The 22,567-nt window shown below is 33.6% G+C and overlaps 3 protein-coding genes and 1 pseudogene across 14 annotated transcripts; all 4 read left to right on the top strand.

Annotated features, from left to right (window-relative positions):
- Positions 1 to 1,845: 1,845 nt before the first annotated feature.
- On the top strand, positions 1,846 to 8,309 carry LOC111300895 (tryptophan--tRNA ligase, chloroplastic/mitochondrial-like). Of its 9 annotated transcripts, none has more exons than XR_016329763.1 (16): positions 1,849 to 2,172; positions 2,262 to 2,414; positions 2,767 to 2,854; positions 3,324 to 3,365; positions 3,525 to 3,614; positions 3,699 to 3,821; positions 4,480 to 4,551; positions 4,707 to 4,819; positions 4,939 to 4,960; positions 5,062 to 5,127; positions 5,870 to 5,926; positions 6,071 to 6,143; positions 6,309 to 6,355; positions 6,464 to 6,531; positions 6,998 to 7,078; positions 7,890 to 8,309. XR_016329763.1 is itself a non-coding variant. In XM_089747309.1 (15 exons), exons 1-15 carry the CDS (start codon positions 2,105 to 2,107, stop codon positions 7,954 to 7,956), a joined length of 1,191 nt encoding a protein of 396 aa, XP_089603435.1. In that variant the 5' UTR covers positions 1,846 to 2,104; the 3' UTR covers positions 7,957 to 8,119. The 9 variants fall into 9 exon arrangements, 4 of the variants coding, with proteins under 4 accessions (XP_089603435.1, XP_089603437.1, XP_089603434.1 ...); XR_016329764.1 differs by having other exon boundaries at positions 6,998 to 7,598; XM_089747309.1 differs by lacking the exon at positions 6,071 to 6,143 and having other exon boundaries at positions 1,846 to 2,172; positions 6,464 to 6,545; positions 6,998 to 7,098; positions 7,890 to 8,119.
- A 700-nt stretch (positions 8,310 to 9,009) lies between these two features.
- LOC111299304 (histidine-containing phosphotransfer protein 4-like) lies at positions 9,010 to 13,826 on the top strand. 2 transcript variants are annotated; one of them, XM_022894417.2, is made up of 9 exons: positions 9,010 to 9,192; positions 10,245 to 10,336; positions 10,483 to 10,668; positions 12,154 to 12,340; positions 12,797 to 12,927; positions 13,036 to 13,104; positions 13,216 to 13,287; positions 13,436 to 13,508; positions 13,623 to 13,826. In XM_022894417.2, the coding sequence occupies exons 4-9, from the start codon at positions 12,281 to 12,283 to the stop codon at positions 13,656 to 13,658; spliced, it is 441 nt and encodes a 146-aa protein (XP_022750152.2). In that variant the 5' UTR covers positions 9,010 to 9,192; positions 10,245 to 10,336; positions 10,483 to 10,668; positions 12,154 to 12,280; the 3' UTR covers positions 13,659 to 13,826. The 2 variants fall into 2 exon arrangements, with proteins under 2 accessions (XP_022750152.2, XP_089603438.1); XM_089747312.1 differs by lacking the exon at positions 9,010 to 9,192 and adding an exon at positions 9,209 to 9,359.
- A 1,511-nt stretch (positions 13,827 to 15,337) lies between these two features.
- Positions 15,338 to 17,164, top strand: LOC111299303 (mitochondrial import inner membrane translocase subunit TIM17-2 pseudogene; annotated as a pseudogene). The gene is made up of 2 exons (XR_016329760.1): positions 15,338 to 15,488; positions 16,257 to 17,164. The product of XR_016329760.1 is annotated as a mitochondrial import inner membrane translocase subunit TIM17-2 pseudogene (transcript).
- Positions 17,165 to 18,652: 1,488 nt separating this feature from the next.
- Positions 18,653 to 22,129, top strand: LOC111299302 (uncharacterized). Of its 2 annotated transcripts, XM_022894415.2 has the most exons (3): positions 18,653 to 19,958; positions 20,526 to 21,323; positions 21,420 to 22,129. In XM_022894415.2, the coding sequence occupies exons 1-3, from the start codon at positions 18,716 to 18,718 to the stop codon at positions 21,863 to 21,865; spliced, it is 2,487 nt and encodes an 828-aa protein (XP_022750150.2). In that variant the 5' UTR covers positions 18,653 to 18,715; the 3' UTR covers positions 21,866 to 22,129. The 2 variants fall into 2 exon arrangements, with proteins under 2 accessions (XP_022750150.2, XP_022750149.2); XM_022894414.2 differs by having other exon boundaries at positions 18,653 to 21,323.
- Positions 22,130 to 22,567: the final 438 nt, after the last annotated feature.

The following is a 22,567-nucleotide window of genomic DNA, read 5'->3' as shown; positions in this document are numbered from 1 at the left end:
ATCATTTTATTATTTAAATTTTTAATATGAATTTTTTTAAAAATTTTGAAATCTTATATAAAATTACTTAAATTTTTAACATCTTACATAAATTTTTTAAAAGATAATATTTTAAATCAAGATTAAAAAAACAAAGACTATTAAAAGATTTGGATAAACTTAATATTTGTAATTGTTAAAAATATTTGAATTTTTTTATAATTAAATAATTTTTAAATAAGTTTATTTGATAAATAACTAAAATTATTTATTAAACACGTCAAATCTATAATTCATATTTTTAATTTAAAAAATATATTTTTAAATTGATTTGATTTTTAATTATAATTTAAATAATTTTAATATTTGAATAAATTTATAATTAAAACAAATTACCTTATTCTTTTAAAAATTTATTTTATGTGTCATTTAAGAGAGTTATTTTTATATGCGCATATGTGACAAACTTATTTATTTATGTTATTATATAATATATATATTAGATTTTTATAAAATAATTTTAAGGGATAAAACAATTTAAAAGTTGTTCCAATTGAAATTTTTAATTAATTTTAAATTTTTATAATTATAATTATAAAAAAAATATTTAGTATTATTTACAAGCAATAAAAAAGTTAGATGCTTAGTTCCATTTTTTTATTAAAATTTGAAGATATTTTTGAGTATTAAACCATAAGCGAATGATAATAAAACTCATCAGTCATCGTTAACAAGTCTCCATATAAAATTCATTACATAGCCAACCAAAATATTTTTTCAAATGATAATGGTAATACAATTTCAAAATAACCTTGAGTCTCCCTGCTGTTCCTATTCAAGCAACAATATCTAAAAAACATTTATATTAATAAACAATACTATAAAATTTTGAGAATGAAAAAAAAAAAAAAACTTTTTGAAATATTCAAAATTTTATGAAAACATAAGTTTTATGGTAAAAAATGAAAATGAAAATTTGAATTATGTATATTTTGTTATCATTCTTAAACTTTCATATATTATTATTTATATGATTGAAAAAAACGTTACGCATATACATTGTATTATACTTACAATTTCTTAACGTCAACTCTAATCACATATTAATGAATTATTATAAATAATTAGTTTTTAGCCCAAAATACAAATGTTGTGTGGGCAAGCATAATCAAAACATATTAAATTATATGTTTAGAGGTAATGGGACTCTATAATTCACGCAAACAATGAATCAAGTTGCTATTTATTTTGTATAAAAGATGATTTGAATGAAAATTAGATCCCAAAATTAAGGCAAACACAATTAAATTATTAAAGATATTTCATATGTGCATATCTTTTTATTATCGTTTGTATTTATATATTTTCTTTTAATATTTGAATTTAAAAAAATAATTTAAATGATTCATTCATTTTTCGCAAGATTGAGATTTAATTTTTTAATATATGTAAATTTATTTTTTATAATTTTCTTAAGTTTTGGTCTCATTTGTAAATAAATATTATTTACTCTGCAATCATTGAAATAAAAAGAACTCAATAAGTTATTTTTTTAATTTTGTCAAAATCTTAAAGACTTTTGATATCATAAAAAAAGATTCAAATTTAATTTTTGAATAAATAAAAATATATATTAATTATTGAATCAAATACTTGTATATGAAAAATTAAGATTTTGAAGTAACGCATTGTTTTTTTCTTTATATAAAACATGCTAACGTTCAAAATTTTGTAAGAAACTCATAAGATATCTCATAGCCAATTTTTTATTGTCTAATGACTTGTAAGTTATACATGTACACATATTTTGTTTTTGTAATAACAAAAATACTAGTTAAAAATCATCTTTAAAATAATTTGATTGTTGATACTTTACCAACAGAAAGAAAAAAAGAAAAAAAACTCTTCGGGCAACTAAGCGCAAATAAGATCAAGTGATCAACGGCTCAATTATTCTAGCCGCAAAGTCGCAAATAAAGGTCAACAAGGGTCAAACTTTGGAGAAAGAAACGGAACGATTTGTAAGAGGCCAATTCGTCAGATTCGTCGCAGCTTCTCACTCGTTTTTGCTTGGATAAATCTTCCCAAACACAAATTAGAAAAACCCTCGAAAAAGTGAAGAAAAATGGGGCGCGCGGTTCTCTCTCAGTTTCTCATCCTTTCCAATTCCTCTCCTCGTCTCTCATCTTCACTGTACTCCCTCTCCCTCCTCGCTAGATCTTTTTAAATCGATGAAGACAAATTTTCATCTATTTACATTTTTGTTTGGCTTTTGTAAGCAGGTCTTGTGGCGGACTTCGAAGTAAATACTTGAAAAGACCTGGATTTATCCGAGTTGATTGTTCTATAAATGGAGACAATGGCGATGGTTTCCGTTGTTCCTGCAGTGACTCGCTCTCTCAGCCAGCTGCTCAAGTGACTTCGAGCTCGGTCAGGTAATCTCTATTTTCATAGTTTTATTTTTAATTAAAGTAATGAAAAGAAAATTTGAGGGCTGATCAATGTTTTATCGCTTGACAATGCAATGATTAATATAAGCTTGTTTGTAATTGTAAAATTAAATTTTTGAAAAGGCAGAATGTGCTTGCTATTCTAGAATAACTTTGTTTACGGCCTGTTTGGGACGATATTAAAGTTGAATTCATTACATTCGAGAATTAATTCTATAGGAAAATTTGCTCATAAGTCACAAATGATTTTTTAATTAATATTTAATTATGTTAATTTAATGTCCAAAGCATTTTACTGGAAATACGGTTTCTAAATGCAAAAATGAGTTACTTACAGGAAGAGGGTAGTGTCTGGAGTCCAGCCAACGGGAGCTATCCACCTTGGGAATTATGTTGGTGCCATAAAGAATTGGATTGCACTTCAGGTTCTACTGACTTTCTCTACTTTATTTTCAAGGTCAAACATGTCAAGTAATAGAATAATATGGTTTTGAGGCATCAGCAATGTACTTCTGATGAAGTGTGTGGGATTAATTTCCGTTTCATTTTTGACCAACTTTAGTCGATTTTGAAGGTAATATGAGCACTGATGTTTTTTTTTTTCTTTAGTAGTGCACTTTTTCTATATTTTCATTGTGAAATTAATATGTGCCATCTTTCATTGAGAATATTCCAAGATTAGGTTTTGTAGGAGGTTCTGGATGCCAAATCATTTTTGTATTCATGAACTTTATAGAGTGCCTTCAATGTTTTGGGTTTCAATAAGAACAGAATAAAATGAACTAATTTAAGCTAGTGGCTGTCTTTGTTATTTCACACTTAAAAGGACACTTTACTGTTAGGTTTAAAATTTTGAATGATTAAGTGCTTCTTAATGTGGTTTTGTTTTTGCAGAACTCGTATGACACTCTCTTTTTCATTGTGGACCTCCATGCGGTATGTTTGGAATATTATTTATGATTATCTGTTAAAAATTCCTTGTTGATATGGCTTTCTCAGAATCAATCTTTTATGTTGGACTGCTTTTTGAAAGCATTCTTGATTCTGTATGACCATATAGCTATTTTCAATCACTTCATTTTTCTCTACATGCAGATTACACTGCCATATGATACACAACAATTTTCTAAGGCAACAAGGAATACAGCAGCTATTTATTTGGCATGTGGCGTGGACACCTCAAAGGTGGCCCTTTATGATAGTTTTATGTCATTTCTCCATATGTTTGAATCCCTGATTTCTAAGAAATAATTTCATATTGCCATGCAGGCTTCTGTCTTTGTGCAGTCACATGTTCGTGCCCATGTAGAATTGATGTGGCTACTGAGTTCTGCCACACCAATTGGTTGGCTAAACAGAATGATTCAGTTTAAAGAGAAATCTCACAAGGCGGTGTGTTTATAGCTGTATGACAGCTCCATCTCCATTACATATCATTAATGTTTTTATTACTATCATTATAGATCTAACTTTCCTTGGAATTCTCTACCATAACCTCTTAGCAATGAAGTTTTTGTCCCTCTGCATTTGGAATTGGATTGTGGGAGTGGTTTGGTTTTAATTCTTTAATACAAATATTGGGAGAAGAATTCAGCTGGCATATGATAAACTTCTTTATAAAATCATTATTATCACACAATGTTCTTAGGTGCTGTGAATGTGTACGCATCGGTTCTCAGTAATGCAGAAATAGTTCAGTGAAAGCAAAGATCATTCTATTGGATATCAGTTCCTGTGATAGTCCTTCACTTTGCATCTTTTATACTTTTGGTAGTATCACAATACTATCCAAAAAGAGAAAGTAGGACAGCTAGCATTCATGTAATGCTTTTGTTTTTAATATCAGGGTAACAGTGGTATCACAATATTATCCAAAAAGAGAAAGTAGGACAGCTACCATTCATGTAATGCTTTTGTTTTTAATATCAGGGTAACAGGGGATTATTATTCTTTCTAGTGGAGTCATTATTTCATTTTGTCTTGTTTCTTTTATCAAATTTATGCTTTTTGTCTATTTAAATCAATTGTCTTCCTCCGTTTGGTTTTGCAGGTAGATGAAAATGTTGGGGTTGCTCTATTGACCTATCCTGTTCTTATGGCTTCTGATATTCTTTTGTATCAGGTAGCTTTGGAAACATGAATATTATCCATTATTTGAGCATGCTTAACAATCTTGATAGCCTGGCCAAAAAAAAAAAAAAAACCTTGATAGTTTGTGTATTGTATCTGAAAAATGCTGATGTATGATTCTTACACAATTCCAGCATGCTTCTGCAGTCTGATTTTGTCCCAGTTGGTGAAGATCAGAAGCAGCATTTGGAGTTAACACGTGAGTTGGCTGAGCGTGTTAACTATTTATATGGTGGAAGGAAGTGGAAAAAGCTGGGAGAGTGAGAATCAAATTATATCTTTAAATATTCATTTAAGTTTATTATGATTATGTCTGTTCCTCTTTTTTGTTTGCTCTACGCTATCATCACTAAATCTACTCTTTTTTGTTTGGTCACAGGCGTGGTGGTGCTATTTTTAAGGTGTCATTTCAATACCAATACTTGGTTTAGACATTGCATATAAGTTCATGAACCATCACAAATTATGAAAGGTTCTTATCTAAGTTTGTTCTCTTATTTAGATTCCTGAGCCCCTAATACCACCAGCTGGAGCACGAGTTATGTCCCTCAGTGATGGTCTTTCGAAGGTTTTCAGCAATCTATGTTTTGATATGTGAAACTTGCCTGCAGTGGATGAATATGAGAGTTTCTGACTTACTCACCTTAGACATAGTGCAATTTCCTCTTTGATGAATTGGTTGAGGGTGATCACATTGGGAACTCTTAGGATTTAATAATTGAGTATATTCTTTTACATTTTTATTTCTATGCTGCTATCATTCTGAGTGATTTAGTACCATCTCAAAGTAATGGTTAAGTTTTAAACTCTCACAATGGTCTAGGGCAGATAGACCTAACAGTCTTAAGATGGCTTTAGTAATCTCCCTACATTAACTTTTTGTGGTTACTTATTCAATTAACATAAGTCATGTCTTTCCTGCCTTCTTTTTCACTTCCATTGCTTAATGAAGGACTTTGAAAGCTTTCTTCAAACTTTAACCTAGTCACTTGTTCATATAAATAATCTTCTCATTATTCAAATTATCTTTAGCAAAGCTTTGCAGTTTGTAAATGGGGATATTTGATCCTTGCTCTTAACCATATGATTATTATCCTAAATATAATAAAAATTCCATCCTTTTACTGAGTGGAAGATAATAAAAAATATGAAGTGACCTTTCAACTTTTATTCATCTTTTAGATCTCGCCCCATGACCAGCAAAGAGGAAATAAATAATAGCTGATGAAACTGTCATAATCTATTTGTTTGTTTTCTGAAATGATTTTTTCTGATACTGATTGATATGTTTCTGGGATTTAATCTTATAGATGTCAAAGTCTGCAACTTCTGATCAGTCTCGAATCAATCTTCTTGACCCCAAAGATGTGAGTAGTTTAATACATTTCTGCCTTGTCTCACCTTGCCTTGTGTGTTTGAAGATTATAAAAGGTTTTAAAAATTTCGTGCATGGAAATCTGCATGGTAGTCATTGATGTAATGGGTCTTTAACCTGAATTGGGCTTCAAAAGTTAATTTTGAGTTGCAGTATTCTGGGGGAAAAGGAGAGTGTTCTTGTGGACCATCTTACAAAGTTTTTTCCTTGTAAGTTTATCTAATAGAGTTAATCCTAGCTTTTTGTAATTAAGGAACATATTCTCGTATGACTCCATGCAGTCGTTTATTGATGCTATTAAAAAGTTATGTAGCTTAGCTGGTTTCAATTAATCTCCAGTTTGGTCTAAATTAATCTCCTTTTTTTGGTGGTAGGTGATAGCAAACAAGATAAAGCGTTGCATGACTGACTCGTTTCCAGGGTTAATTCCTAGCCTATCCAGATAATTTGAAGTTTTCCTTATATTTCCATTTTTATTTTCTTGTTTACATTTTTGTGTTGTTTGTGTTTCTTGTGGCAATTCTTATAGCCTGGAATTTGACAATCCTGAACGTCCCGAATGCAACAACCTTCTTTCTATATATCAGCTAATTTCAAGTAAGACAAAAGAGGTTTGAATATTAGGTGTTTCTTACTTGAGTTTTGAGTACTGCATGTGTGTGAGATTTAAAATATGCCTATCTGTTCTTGTTCATCCAAGATAAGACAATCCTATAGTAATTTGACATCACATTACAATTACTTTGGACTAAGCTAACAGTAAGCCACTGAATGTTTGATTGATTCTGGTTATAAATTTTGCTTCAAGAAAATGTGTCAGGGTTTTCTATGCTTCAGTATTCTGAATTTAACATACAAACATAGGAGTAGGTGTGAAATGCTTTAAGAAACACATAATCATTCTCTCCTTTTGAATACCTGTACATTTTGTACATTGCATTTGAAATTCTTCTTAATATTAAAGTTGCTGCTTTGATATAAGAAATTGTGGGATCATCAGTCAGTCTAGATAGCTTAGGAGAGATTCAACACCTAATTGTCTTATGTTTTGTCCCTTTTTCAGGAAGTTGCCCAGGAATGCCAAGATATGAACTGGGGCACATTTAAAACCCTCCTAACCGATGCATTGGTTGATCCTATCCAGGTTCTTAGCTATATATACAGGTTTTTTTACTGGGTTACAGTGCATGATAGGAACATATACATGCAATTCTGTTTTAACTATAATTTGTTTTTGTTACAATTGGGCGTGTTATTTTCCTAAGGGACTTGGGTGTTTATTTTTATGTTAATACTTCATCCTAGAAATGTATGCAAACTTAAGATTAATTATATTAAATTAAATGCTGGCTTGCAAAGAGTTTTAACCATAACAGTTCATATGTTCATGGGAAAGAAATACATGTTTATGTATGATTTATGTTGACTAATTACTGTTGCTTTCAATCATGAATAGTGGTAAAAAACTCTTGCTGATGTACTTGAAATCCAGTGAGTCCGGGCTATCTTATGTTAGCTGTTTGGTCAACCTTGGAAGTCACACATTTGTGCAAATGATTCCGCAATTGTTATGAAGCTGCCTACTGCAGCCTCGGCAGTCTAATAAACATAAAATCTAATCAGGTCATGATGCTGCTTCAGTGTTGAACCCCCATTGGTGCCTGGTTGGTACCAATGTTTGATTAGATTCCATCTTTGATAGTAGTGACAGCATGTGTTTCTTTTCATGAATAATTTGTATGTACATGGAGATTTTTTTTGCTTGATGAGTATGGAGTTGTTGTTTTCAGCCAAAATTGTGACCATATTTGGTCCAATCATTTTGTTGATTTCCCTACTTTGCTAATGGCATTGGTTTTGCAAGTCTGAAAGCTATCAAATTCTCTTCCACTGATGATCTTTTATCATTATTGTTTGGGTGTCCCCATCTTTAGTCAGGTTTTCTGATTTTGCAGGTTCGGCATGAGGAAATTATTTCTGATCCAGCTTATTTGGATGGAGTCTTGGCAGAAGGGGCTATGAAAGCTGCAGCTACAGCTGATGCTACTCTCAATAATGTCTACCAGGCAATGGGATTCTTGCGTAGATGAGTTAAATGATTTGTATATAAACCTTAACGTGACTTTTAGATGATACATCATCGCCCACAGTTTTTTGGAGTATATACCCATTAAAATGTTCTGAATGAGTGAAAAGGTTATTCATTTGAAGGCCCACAAATTGTTTGATGAGTTTGCTCTACCTCTCCTTTCCGGACAGGTGCCATTTATATCCCATAATGTTTGTTAAAGTTGGTGTCTTATTGCTTTTTTCCTAAGACAGTTTTAGTTGTGTAAAATACTCTAATAGCCTAATAAAAACTTGTTTCTCTTTCATATTTTTGAGTTGGTACAAAATTTACTTTACCTAGGTAATCTTCTATAAACTGTCATATTTTTCCACTTAAGGCTTGTGTGCAGTGATTTATCAACAAATCCTTTTGGCTCATGAAATAGTTTACTGTGCTTGACTGCTGGTTAAATTCTTATTTGTTTTTTTTTAGTGGCATGACATTGTCATAAAAATTTACTATAGTTCACAGTGATTGGTGTGATATTTTAAATGTTTTTTTTTTTCTGGATTTACTTACAATATTGATAATGTATTGGATTGTATTCTTTGGTTAGACAACTTAGAAAGTAACCTCTAAAATTTCCCAAGTCTTTCCAAGGATATTGGCTTTAAATGATCTGAATGGAGAAAACAGATAAAGATTCATCTAGCTTACCACGACTAGTTTTGGATTAAGGCTTAGTTGAGTTGAGTTTCGAAACTTCAGAATTTAGGTGTTTGAGAATTGTTTCTTAGAAACTTCATCCTTGTTAGAAGCAAATTTGTCATTACATGTAGTGTTTATCATGTCCATGGTGGGGTTCTTATCAGCATAGGAGACTGATAGAGGAGCGAATATCGGTTCCTCCAGTGAAAGTCAAAATCAGCAATTCATATTCTCATCCAATTCCACCTGTCCACAGCCTTTCCTTTAACAAAGGAGAAGATGTGATCAAGCATCTATTAAAGACCATATGAGGGAGACAGTGAGAGGTCAATGTCCCTCTAAAATCACCTTCTACCCTCTTTCTTTCCCACTCTCTTCGATGGGTGGCAATGGAATAAAGGGAGTGTCCTTCTCAACTCTTCTTTAACTTTTGGCTGTTTCATAGAGAAAGATAGACAGAGAAAGATACATGACAAGGACCACTATCTGCTCATCTAAAGGTAATGTTCTCATTCCAATGATTAACATAATTTTGGTCTCTTCTGTTTCTCTTTTTTTGGTTTCCTCAGGATCCTCTTTGATTCCTTTTTGCATTTTAAATTTCTCTTGTTACAAGGCTTTGCTGCTTGAGAGAACCTTGTTTTACTAAAACAAACAGAAGCCAAAGGTAATTATGAAATCGTGGTTTTGGCACAATTTCTTTGGCATAGTTACTCATAGGAAAATGTACTTCTCTCAGTTGTTGGCTATATCCAATCTGATGGCACAGCCATGCAGATTGAAGACTTTTTTCAAGACATTCCAGTTCTAGGCGAGCTAATGACCATGTGTCTGAAACTTTTGTACACATTTTTCTACTTGCATATGGTTGCTAGGTCAATATCCATTGATCTTTCTAGAGCATGATATGTCTGCCTGCACCTTTAGCTTGCTCCAGATTCCACTTCCAAAGATTTATCTGAATAAGGTCCCCTGAAAGGTTGAGTATTGAGATTAGTAATCACCTTTTTGGATAAACGACACAAACTTTTTATTCCAGTAATTGACTTGTGACAGCGAGTAGTTTCACTGTTTTGTCTTTTTTAATTCTTAAATTTTTAGATTTAAAATAATACTATAGCACAAGTAGATGCAAGTAATAAGAAATGATATGAGAGTTAAAGATATAGATGAAAATGTTGTTTTTTTATAGAAATAATTGGCACAAGAAGATTTAAAACTACAATTTAACATAATTTTTTTTTTTTTACTTTTCATACAATTGACTCCAATGTTATGAGATATAAGGTTTAATTTGTCATTATATTATACCATAACACAATGATAAGTGACCCTGTTTCTAGTTTTCAACGAATAGGAATAATGGGATTATCGGAGCCTTCTTGAGTAATCCCAACGAGTTCAAGTAGTCTGCTAAATGCGTACATATTACATTGATTTTAAGTTTCTTGATATCATAAGATTGATTGAATGGTTTGATTAATAGAATTTATAATCATATTATTTGATTGAATGCTTACATATTTCACCAGTTTCTCCTTCTGGTCGGCAGGTATCTGAAGGAGCATTTGGCTGATTGCTCGGAGGGTGGTTGATGCTTCAAAACCGAGAACTCAATACAAATTTACTGGCTGATTGAGTCTGGTATTCGTTTATTAAGTATTTAATAAAGTTAATTACATTCCATATTTTTAATGTTCAGCTTTAGAATTCTTGTAGTTAGGCTTCGTCGATTTTTCTTGAGTAAAAAAAAAAAGGATGAATAAAGCAGCTATACGTTCTTAATGTAGAAATTTGTTGCCTGAGTCGGTTTGTTCGACGGTGGACATGTGATGTAACCTTCTTGGGAAAGATTTCGAGTGTTGGTCGACGGCTGCGATTGAAGATGGCAACAGGGACGTCTTATAGTTATAGGCTTAAAGCCCATCTCTTCTCTTTCGGCCAACGTTTGTTAGCCACGTTCCCAAAACTAAAAGGTAATTTTTAGTTTTTTTTTTTTTTTTTTTGTTCTTATTGTACTCTTCTCTCCCTTGGATACGTCCACTCAATTAGCTATAAGAACTTACCTTGGTAGGAAGAGATAAAGTCTCGAATGGACAACTCTCCCAATTCCCGAAATCTCATGTCGTTGAGCCAAAGGCTCTCAGGTGATCTTCAGCTTTAGTAGTAGTCAATTTATAAAAAAAAAATAAAGTAAAAAGAATAATATTACGAATGGTATCTTAAATTATAATAAAATATTTAATATGATAATTAAATTTGAATTTTTTTTAATATAATGTATAAATTATGAATTCGATAATTAATATAATACTTATAAAATTATTTATTTATCGCATATTATCATTTAACAATAATCACATTAAAAATTAATATTATATTAATTAATAAATTTATAATTTAAATATCATATTAAAAATTTTTGAAATTCTAATATTATATTGAATATACACTATAATTTTGAAATTATTCAAATTCATGACATTAATCTAAGAAAAAAAAACAAAAGTATTTAGGAAATAATATTCTCTCGTTCATGTTTGTTTTGCTAGAAGGGTACATTATATTTGTACATAAATCTTTTTTTTTTTAAGATTTGAACTTCAAAATTTAATTTGGTATACAAAGTTGAATTTCAAATTATTTATAGACCATCAGGGGACTCTTTAAATGACTATAAGTTTTAATTTGATAAGACCAAAAATCAGTTCATATGATGCAGACACATTTAAACGAATTGTTCACGACTGAGATTGTTGAAATAGAAAATAGATTTGTGTGGAGAGTAGGGCTATCGATTTCCTTAGTATGCTATCATGTTTGCCAAGTATATCCCCTTACAACGTTGAAGCCGAAGGACAAATTCAACTTATGATAAGTTGCGCCATTAAAAATGTCAAGTGCTTATGATAATTAAACTTTTTTATTGAAAAATTAGTGAATCTTTGACCATAAAACGTTGAAAAACTATATAGATTAATCTTACTTAAATCCCACTTATATACTTCGGAGGTTTAAATGCGGTAAATTTTTTTTTTTTCATAGAACTTTTAATTTGTGATAACAAACGAAAAATAATATAAAAATTTAATTTAAGTGATTGATGCGATTATTTTTAAAAAATAATATATAATAAATTTAATATTTAAATTTTAATATCTGTAATTTTTTTTAAAGTTTTAGATTGCATTTTTTATGAAAAAAAAATATAAAATATAAAATCTTTTGTACAAATATTACCAAAAGAAAAAAAAAGCCTCCTTGGTATTAGATGTAAACTTGCGTCGAATCCTTATTCCGTTGACAATTTCTTGCTCTATCCAAAACATCATCAAAAGGTAAATGGATATACCAATAAGATAATTGTTTGACACGTAAGCCTTTTGTTATATTTTTTTAGCCGTTGATTCCCCCTTTTTTCTTTTTTGGCCATAATTCTTTCGCCCTTTTTCTTACAACAGCGAATAGCCGTATGCTATAAATACAAAGGCATGCCCACAAATCAAGCATCAAATCTCACCTTACACAGCAGGGCTACCAATCCTTGAAATATCAGATTTTACCACTTTGTTTACAGGGAAAGCGAGGATGGAGAGGAATCGCTTGCAACAAGAAGTTGCCTGCATGAGAAGGTCCCTCTTTGATCAGGTCCTCTCTTATTTTCATTTTTCATTCATCTCCAAAACCTCGTTGCTTTTTCTTTACTTTGGCCTTTAGTAAATCAACATTGAACAAAAACAAAGCAAATTAAGTTCCCAAATGAAGTCTAAGTCAAATGTACAGATTATACGACTTGGATGGTTTTGTTTAACTTCACGTGATGCCCACTTCAAGCATTTTCAAGAATATACAATTCAATTTTTAATTACACAAGCTATATTGACCACTTACAAGTGAAACATAAAACATATTTTTTTTAACTAATTGAACCTTTCCACTTGACTCATCAAATCCAACACAAAATCCCCACTAATCATTTGTATTTTATTGAAGCATTGCTACTCAACAGATTCAAGTAAAAATTTTCTACTTTCTTTTCTATGATATTCATAGTTAATTCATTGCCAAATCAAGTAAAATGTGCAAATTGAAGCATTGTTTTAGGGTTATCTTGAGGAGCAATTCATTCAGCTGGAGGAGTTACAAGATGATGCCAACCCTAATTTTGTTCAAGAAATTGTTGCACTATTTTACACTGACTCAGCAAGATTGATTCAGAACATCGAACAGACACTGTAAGAGGAACAATATATACTCATATTAATCATCAATAGGATTAGGATTACTGTGACACATATATAACTTGCGGCTGAAAATCAAAGTTCCATTACCCATGCATGCAGGAACAGTAAGCCTGTTGCCTTCAGTAAACTGGATGATTACATGCACCAATTCAAGGGCAGCAGCTCCAGGTAAACTCTTGAATACCCAGATTATAAAATAGTTAATGTTACTAGTATATTATTAGCAATATAATTGTTTTGCTAAATTACTTGGTTATATTGTTTATGATATACTTGAAGCATTGGGGCTAAAAAGGTGACGGATGAATGTACAGTGTTCAGAGAATACTGCAGTGCAGAAAATGCTGAAGGGTACTTTTCTTGTCTACTTTCTTTTCCTATCTCCAGTTAATTAGATACATGCAGATTAGTACAATACTTAAATCATGATCTACTCCCGATAGCCAGAATTCAATTGGCAAACCCTTTCTGAAGTGAATTCAGGATCTTGATTTTATAGATGCATTAGGACTTTTCAACAAGTCAAGCAAGAGTATACAATCTTGAGGAGGAAGCTCGAAGTTTATTTTCAGGTTTCATAACTTAATCTGTTCAATTATTTTGTACCAACACTTGCATGTTTATAACTTCTAAATGAGCGAATACGTACTAACTTTTAGTAATTGCTTTGTCTGGTTTCTATTCAGATGCTGAGACAGGCTGCTGTTGCTCACTCAGCATGAGGTGCCCTGTTAGGTACCGAAATGGAGATATCCTGATATAGCCTTCAATATGATTAGTTCATTACCATGGAAACAAGGATATATTTTGTAAATGATGCATAACTAATTATGTCTTGAATATCTAAATATTATCAATAATAGGAACAATAATCTGCCACTTTATATTTTCCTACTGCTTTTGATCGAGTTGTTTCCCCTGCCTCCGCCCGAACTCTTTCCTTTATTTGGTGGGTTGGCAGGGATATATCCAGTGAGTGCATCACAAACTTTATGGAAAAGGCCAGGGGCTGATCTGAAGTTCCAAATTTATGGTCTCCTGGGCAAAAAGGTCATGGTCTTCCCTTTCTTGCACTTTGTAGTTGAAAGGAAATGAAGGGTTCAGGTTGGAGACTTGGGGTGGTGGTTTGTAGTTGAAAGGAAATGAAGTTCCAAGTTCGCTCTATGCTTTCAAGATTTGGATATGGAAGTCTTGGGGTTTGGTTTGTCGGAAAGGCAGCCCCCAGATTTCCCATTTGAATCCACTCACATGATTCTAGTGTTATGGTATTAATTTCTGGGCCAAAGTTTGCATAATGTCTGGAGAGAGGAAGTAAAATGGCTAAAGAGAATAGAATAATAAACATTAAAAGCTGTACAAAACAAAAAGAACCTTGCACTGTTTGTCTTTGTATCTGATTTGGTTTGGTGAATCATCAGGAAGAGGGATCAAGCCATCAATTATCAATAAACAAAATATACATGCTTTCTTTAAAATCATCATCACATCTTTGATTTCCGGTGTTCAAGTAAATATATAAACATCAAAGAATTTTCTTTCCAAAAGTCTTAGTACAAGATGCTTAATATATAGCAGATACAACCGATTTTACAGGTGCAAAAAAGAATTAATACCTCAAAGATTTTAATCATATTTGATATAGTAGTTATGAATTAATGGAAGAGATGGAGCGAAAAAGGGAGATTATTGGTTGGCTGGCTAGCAGCAGGCAAACTAGTAACGATAAAACGATCAAGAAATAAGGAGAAGAAAAGGGAGGAATGAAGCAAAAAAGGTCCAAAAAGTCTCCCCTTAAAGTGAAGTTGGGGAATTATCAGGGCAGGCAGTGATCGATCATTTCTTAATAAATGGGTTGTTGTTTTTAGAGGGCTTCACCACCATTTACAGATGGTGATCACCAAAGGGTTAGTTGTTCTGGTAATAATGATGACCGAGACTTTAGTTTTTTCTCTGTTTTCCATTATTCATTGAGCATTTCCATTGCCTTAATTGTCCCAAATGCTAAACCCATCGAAGCAAAGGTAGGCCTCTCCCCCCATATCCATGATCCGATGATTGTAGAAAGCATGCCTGAAAGAGTTTCAAGAGTCAAACAAATTAATAATGACTCCTACGAAGGCATTGTAAAATAAATATAATTATTTCTTTGAGTTCTCTTTTAAATCAGGACCTATTCAAGGATTGTAGTTTCAATAAATGTTTGAAATACTTATTTGAATATAAAAAATAAAAAAAATTATTTAAATAAAATAATAAAATTCAGGATTTTTTATATTATTTTAGTCCTCTCAAATTTGGTTTTAGAATTGACATGTTAAAAAAAGCCTTAAACCCAAATAGTTAAATTCAAGAAGCCCATTTAGATAACACAAACAGACAGAAGAGCCCAATTCCAAAACGAAAATTCCTTTGCCCACCCAAAGGTTAAGGCCTTCTAGGGTTTACTCATTTTTTCTTTTCCTCTCTGATTGTTTCATAATTAATAAAAATTTATGTATCAAACCCCTCTTTTCTATTCAAGACCTCAACTTTTCTTGCAGATCGCCACCGAGGTAAAAAAAAAAAAAAAGATCGATTTTTTCATTCATGCAAAACAACAAAGTTGTTGCTTTTCTCTTCCTATTTTCCCAAATTTATTGTTCACCGTCTGAAATTGATATGTTTTTCTAGGGTTTTGTTCTGTTCTAATTTGTTTCATGGGTTTTAGCTTAGATCGCATTTATAATCGTTTTCTTTGAATTTTTTTTTCATTTTTTATTTAACTTGAAATTAGCTTGTGACCTTTAGAAATGGAAAAGAAGAGTGTCCCAAAAACATATATGTAGATTTGTCTCCTAGAATTTTTTTGCATTTATTAAGTTTTTAGGACTTCCTATGTTGATTTTATTTGGTTTTATAGGCCATCGAAGCTGTTAAATAACGTTAGTTTATTGAAATCACGCCAGATTAGATGCTTTCTGAAATCTTTGTTCTAATCAGACCTAAGGTTGTAATTTGTTAGATCCGGCAATTTGCATATTTGTGTTGTGTAAAATATTGACTATTTGTGAATTCATTCGTGATTTACAAAAAAATTACCTGTGTATCAATATGAAAATATGAAATATATATTTTTTGTTTCATTAAATCCATATATGGTTGTTGTTAAAATTTTAAACCGTGTTATTTTCATGCTTTTTATTCGTATGGTTTTTGTGTCATATCATCATGTTTTGTTTTAGATTACCAGGTCTATAATTTGTTCTGGAATCTGGAATCTGGAATCGTTCTTGTTGTTTGTGGAAATTTGAGCTTTTTTTTTTTACGGGTGAATTTTGTAGGGAATTTTGGAACTTGGGGGGTGTTTTTAATAGAAAAGGCACAATCTTTGTGAGCCATGGGGACTCCTGAAACTTCTCGAGAGCCATGCCCTGATCGAATTCTTGATGATATTGGTGGTGCTTTTGGTATGGGTGCAGTTGGAGGTGCAGCCTTCCACTTCATAAAAGGCACGTATAACTCCCCTAGTGGTGCTCGGTTGATTGGTGGAACTCAAGCATTGCGTATGAATGCCCCTCGTGTTGGTGGTAGTTTTGCTGTTTGGGGTGGCCTTTTTTCCACCTTTGATTGCACTATGGTATACGTCCGACAGAAAGAAGATCCTTGGAACTCCATCATAGCTGGTGCTGCCACTGGAGGGTTTCTTTCAATGCGTCAAGGACTTGGTGCTGCTTCCAGAGCAGCAGTGTTTGGTGGGGTTTTGCTTGCTTTGATTGAAGGAGCTGGGATCATGTTGAATAAATTTCTCAGTCAGCCACAGATGCCTATAATGATTGAAGAGCCAGCACCGAATGTAGCTGGTATGCCTGGAATTCCGATGGGGCAATTACCAAACCACGCCCCTGCATCAGTTAATAGTTTGAGACAGGACTCACCTTCATCATCGTCATCATCATCAGCTTCCTCATCAAATTCTTCCTCGTCATGGTTTGGAGGACTTTTTGGTGGTGGAAAGAAGCAGGAATCAACAACAGATAGTGGAAGTAAGACGGAGGTTTTGGAGAGCTTTGATGCTCCTCCGGTGCCATCATTTCAATACAAATAAAGTGGTGGCTAGCCAATTCGTCCCCGCTAGCAGCAGAGCCTAACTTACTGTCCCTGTAATCCTGCCCTTTTTCAGCCCTTTTAAGTGTTTGAACTTACTCAGTTTGCATTTTATCATTGCATGAATCAATAGTTATTTCTTTTATATTCTTTCCCCAATTAAACCTACATGTCTTTGCGTGCTTTTTCTCTTCGGTCAAATACTTAAATAAAACGTGGAACTGTTTAGATTTGAATCAGGGTGTCCACCTTATCAAAACGTAGATAAAATTTCTTGAATGACAACCATTTTGTTATTGAAAATTGAATATGGGGGGATTGATGTGGCTGTCAAGTTGCAAGTCTTCTTTCATATTTTCTACCGGACATCCACTTTCTCATAAAAATGGTTATGGCACTCGCATTTGATCAAAAAAATATTCATACATTTTCCTTACCTGATATAGATTTCAATAATATAAGTGTATGCTAATGGTAGAAAAACTGGGGTCACCTAACATTTAGGAATCGGATCAACAACCTATACTTTTACTATCAAATTGCTTGTCATTATGATTTTTGAGGAATCAAAGTAGAACAACTTTATGAACTGAAGAAAGCTAACTTTTGACTATAAAACTCCCTATCAAACTAGAAAATCAGTTCCTGGGGCAGCCCACAGCTAAAAAAAAACCAGCAAACTGTATCTTACAAGCTGCTGAATTGGATTGGAATTTTCCCCCAGGTCTTGACATATATTGCACGGCAGGCACATCCAAGGTGTAGAGCTAGTTTGACCAAATGGACATGTTGGAAAAATGGAATAAAAATTAATTAAAAACTAGATACGCTCAACAATTTGACCCAAGCATAGCCAATAGAATAGTCAGGCATTCAAAAGGACAAAGCCTTTTCTTGAACGCAACATTCAAACAAGAAATTAAACGTGTAGGAATTCCAAGTATTCGAAGCTTCTCATCGGTTGCAAATTCTGTTTTGTCTGGCATCAACCTCACGTCACTATTAACCTTTGACCGAAGGCTACTAAAAGTTGACTGACTGACCCATTGGCTCAAGCTTAAGCTGGTCCTAAGCTCAGTCTATCTCAAAAAGAAACCATTCTTTTTTTTTTGTTGTATTGGTTTTACACTTAGCGTTCAACCGTTTATAGTAACTCAAATTTCCTCTTTGGTAATCCCCAACTTAGAATCAATATTAATTATAGTACTAGTAAAATTATGAATTTTAATATAGGTTATATTGAACAAGTATAAAAAGAGAGGCTATGAAAACATTGATGTAAATGAAAAACAAATTGAAAAATTTTATCTTCTCCTGAATTTCAAAGCTCTCTAGCCAACTTAACTACGTAACTATAGGAGCCAAGTGGGCGTTGGCTCAAAGTCAAGCAGCCTGTGTTGGTTGACTATTCCGCCAAGATTTTTACAAAAAGACCCAGTTGGCTTACGTACAAGCTTTGCTTGGTACTATCAACTATGCACGTTGTTGCTCAAAACTATAATCAAAATTTCTACACAAATCAGTGGAACTCTAGGCACGTGATTTGACTCTCAGCGCAGCTAGAAAGTGACAAAAAAGCAATTTACAACAGAACCAAAAGCTTACTTATAATCTCACGAATCAGTGTCTCCCTGCCATGGCCCAACCAAAACCACCAACGAAAATTTGAAACCCGCCACCTGAAACTATCAAGAAAATGTCTGAACTACGCTTATCGTTTCTCTTCCTTCTCTTCATCTCCATACCCCTCAAAGTAATTTATTCACAAGACATATATACAGAACGAACTGTTCTTCTCAAACTGAAACAACAACTGGGCAATCCACCGGCCATCGGATCCTGGAAATCATCATCCTCACCGTGTGATTGGCCGGAGATCAACTGCACCGCCAGTTCGGTAACCGAAGTTCATCTCCGTGACAAGAACATCATGGTAAGGATTCCCCCAACAATATGTGACCTCAAAAACCTCACTTTCCTTGACCTTGCCTCAAATTTTATCCCTGGAGAGTTCCCAACACTTTACAATTGTTCAAAGCTCCAAATCTTAGACCTTTCCCAGAACTATTTTGTTGGTCCAATTCCTGACGAGATTGACCGATTATCAACTCTGTTTTTCTTGGATATTAGTGGCAATAATTTTTCTGGTAATATTCCACCAAGTATTGGAAGATTACCAGAGTTGCAAACCTTAAACATCTACCAAAATCAGTTCAATGGGACGTTTCCTAAGGAAATTGGTAACTTGTCCAATCTTGAGTTTTTGAAAATGGCTCACAATGGGTTTGTCCCCATGAACATACCTCAAGAGTTTGGTCAGCTAAGGAAGTTGCGGTTCTTATGGATGACACAAACCAATTTGATCGGTGAAATTCCGGAAAGTTTCAACAACCTTTCCACTCTAAAGCACTTGGACCTATCTAAAAACAATTTGGAAGGTCCTATTCCAAGTAGGCTGTTTTCGTTCAAGAATCTAACCGACATGTATCTCTACCGTAATAAGCTGTCCGGTGAGATACCCAAAAGCATCGACGCTTTGAACATGGTTGAAATTGATCTTTCCATGAATAATTTGACTGGCTCTATTCCAGAGGACTTCGGGAAGTTACAATATTTGGTCTTCTTAAACGTGTTTTCAAACCAGTTAACAGGAGAGTTGCCAACAAGCATTGCCCAACTTCCTGCCTTGAGAGATTTTCGTGTTTTTGATAACAAGTTGACCGGAGTCTTGCCACCAGAATTCGGCCTTCATTCAAAGCTCGAAGGATTTGAGGTATCGCAGAATCAATTCAGTGGCCAACTGCCCGCAAATTTATGTGCTGGAGGCGTCCTACAAGGAGTGGTTGCACATACAAACAATCTCAGTGGGAAAATACCAAAGTCGCTGGAAAATTGCCGTACTTTGCGCACTTTTCAACTTCACAACAACAAGTTCTCAGGTGAGATTCCTCAAGGTATATGGACAGCTTTCAATTTGTCGAGCTTGATGTTGAGCAACAATTCTTTTTGGGGCAAACTACCAAGTGAACTTGCATGGAATATGTCAAGGGTGGAAATTAGTGACAACAAGTTCTCCGGTGAAATTCCTCTAGGAATTGCATCTTGGTCAAATTTGATTGTCCTTAAGGCCAACAACAATTTCTTTTCAGGCAAAATCCCAAAGGAGATAACAAATCTTTCTCGCCTTATTACTCTGTTTCTCGACGGTAATGAGTTTTCTGGTGAACTGCCATCTGAAATAATCTCATGGAGATCGTTAAATACTTTAAATGTCTCCAATAACAAGCTTTCTGGTGAAATCCCTGCTGCGATTGGGTCTTTACCTGACCTGATTAACTTAGATTTATCAGAAAACCAATTCTCTGGTGAAATTCCTCCTGAAATTGGTAACCTGAAACTGGGTTCACTCAACTTGTCATGCAATCAACTTGTTGGGAGGATCCCAAATCAATTAGATAACATTGCATTTGAAAACAGCTTTCTGAACAATGCTAATCTATGTGCAGATGATCCAGTTCTAAAGCTTCCAGATTGCTATTCCAAACTCCATAAGCCCAAAAAGTTGTCCTCTAAATTTCTTGCCATGATTCTAGCACTAGCCATCCTTGTTTCCCTAGTTATCCTTCTATTGACCTTGTTCCTAGTTAGAGACTATAGAAGGAAAAACCCTGGACGGAATCTAGCAACATGGAAGCTGACCTCGTTCCACAGATTGGATTTCACAGAAGCAAACATATTGTCCAATTTGATAGATAGTAATCTCATTGGAAGTGGTGGCTCGGGGAAGGTTTACCGAATTGGGATTAACCGTTCAGGAAAATCTGTTGCCGTGAAGAAAATTTGGAATAGTAAGAAACTGGATCACAAGCTTGAGAAAGAGTTCTTAGCAGAAGTTGAAATACTGGGCAACATTCGCCATTCCAACATAGTGAAGTTACTGTGTTGCATTTCCAGTGAAGATTCAAAGCTTCTGGTATACGATTACATGGAGAATCAGAGCCTTGATAGATGGCTTCATGGGAATAAAAGAAAGTCAATGTCAGGGATGAGTTCAGGTTACCATGCTGTGTTGGATTGGCCAAAAAGGTTGCAAATTGCTGTTGGAGCTGCTCAGGGGCTATGCTACATGCACCATGAGTGCCCTACACCAATCATCCATCGAGATGTGAAGTCTAGCAATATTTTGTTGGACTCTGAATTCAAAGCAAAAATTGCAGATTTTGGACTTGCTAAGATGCTAACTATGCATGCAAGTTCTCACACAATATCTGCGGTAGCAGGATCTTTTGGTTACCTCGCCCCAGGTAAAAATGCTCAAAACTTGGATGTTGTGTCCTTTTTTAATTTGAATCAGAAAAAGTGAAACATCCCTTTAACACAAAGTTGTCTTTGTATTACAGAGTACGCATATGCAACAAAAGTCAGTGCAAAGGTTGATGTTTACAGCTTCGGAGTGGTACTCCTGGAATTGGTGACAGGAAGAGAAGCCAATTGCGCGGATGAAAATATGGGCCTAGTAGAATGGGCGTGGCAGCACTTCTCTGAGGATAAGTCCATAGTTGAAATACTTGATCCAGAGGTAAAAGAATCATCCTGCTTGGAGGAAATGATAATGGTATACAAGGTAGGAATCGTCTGTACACGTGCATCGCCCTCTACCAGGCCTTCCATGAAGGAAGTTTTGCACGTCCTTAGTAGCTCTTGTGCTCCGGATGGCCATGGAGCCAAAAGCGTGGGAAGCGACTTTGACGTAGCGCCACTTCTTGGCACTGCCACTTATCTTTCCAGTTACAAGCAAAGTCAGAAGGGATCCGAGGAAGATGAATGCATAATTTACAATGTTTGATTTACTATAGAAGTGGTGACTCCGGTGCTATATGCACAACCATGTCGACGGGATTCCCAAGAGTGAGAGTCAGCTTGGCTCGTTATTTCCACACTACTGAAAATTAACATGGGATCATTGTCTACTTAATGTCCCAATTGACAAAAGGCCACATTTGTAGTCTAACTGCACATCTTGGCACCATACATTCTATTTTGCAATCCAGCTCTCTATGCAAACTTGACAATGATAATAAATTTATACCATTGGTAGTTTATATTTGAAGAGTTTGATGAAATTGTAAAGAATATTAGTTATCTTCTTAATTATCTTTTTAATATAAAATAATTCAATGTTCTCAAAATTAAAAAATATATATTTTTAATAATAAGATTAAATTTACTTACCATAAATCTTAAAAATTATATAAACTTTAAAAATTAATTTTGATCAATATATTAAATTATTTTATAAATTCAATAAATAAATAAAATTATCTTATTTTATTTCTTACATACATTAAACGTAAAATAAAATAACATAATTTTAAATAATCTTATTAGTAATATTATTTTACTTTACATTATTCATAAGCACAATGTCATAATCTTTCTGTCAACTTTCTAGTTCACAGCTGAAGTCAAAACACGTGATATTACATTATCATATATCAACGAGACGAGCAGAAAACAAAGGTAACTTGAAGGTCTGCACACGTCATTG

The sequence above is a fragment of the Durio zibethinus genome, chromosome 18 (genome assembly GCF_047325235.1).
Source record: "Durio zibethinus cultivar Kanyao isolate XHJ-2024 chromosome 18, ASM4732523v1, whole genome shotgun sequence".
Lineage (NCBI taxonomy): Eukaryota > Viridiplantae > Streptophyta > Magnoliopsida > Malvales > Malvaceae > Durio > Durio zibethinus.
The sequence above is the reverse complement of the archived record's forward strand: the minus strand, read 5'-3'. Positions and strand labels throughout refer to the sequence as shown.

What these genes read in the sequence shown, in the direction of transcription:
- LOC111300895 (XM_089747308.1), top strand. Translation starts at nt 2,105, where the DNA reads ATGGGGCGCGCGGTTCTCTCTCAGTTTCTCATCCTTTCCAATTCCTCT. An exon ending in GTGACTTCGAGCTCGGTCAG is followed by an intron (nt 2,415 to 2,766) that starts GTAATCTCTATT and finishes AGTTACTTACAG; the next exon opens with GAAGAGGGTAGTGTCTGGAG. An exon ending in AAGTGGAAAAAGCTGGGAGA is followed by an intron (nt 4,820 to 4,938) that starts GTGAGAATCAAA and finishes GTTTGGTCACAG; the next exon opens with GCGTGGTGGTGCTATTTTTA.
- LOC111299302 (XM_022894414.2), top strand. Translation starts at nt 18,716, where the DNA reads ATGTCTGAACTACGCTTATCGTTTCTCTTCCTTCTCTTCATCTCCATA. An exon ending in TTTTGGTTACCTCGCCCCAG is followed by an intron (nt 21,324 to 21,419) that starts GTAAAAATGCTC and finishes TTTGTATTACAG; the next exon opens with AGTACGCATATGCAACAAAA.
- LOC111299304 (XM_022894417.2), top strand. Translation starts at nt 12,281, where the DNA reads ATGGAGAGGAATCGCTTGCAACAAGAAGTTGCCTGCATGAGAAGGTCC. An exon ending in AGTGCAGAAAATGCTGAAGG is followed by an intron (nt 13,288 to 13,435) that starts GTACTTTTCTTG and finishes TTGATTTTATAG; the next exon opens with ATGCATTAGGACTTTTCAAC. An exon ending in AGCTCGAAGTTTATTTTCAG is followed by an intron (nt 13,509 to 13,622) that starts GTTTCATAACTT and finishes GTTTCTATTCAG; the next exon opens with ATGCTGAGACAGGCTGCTGT.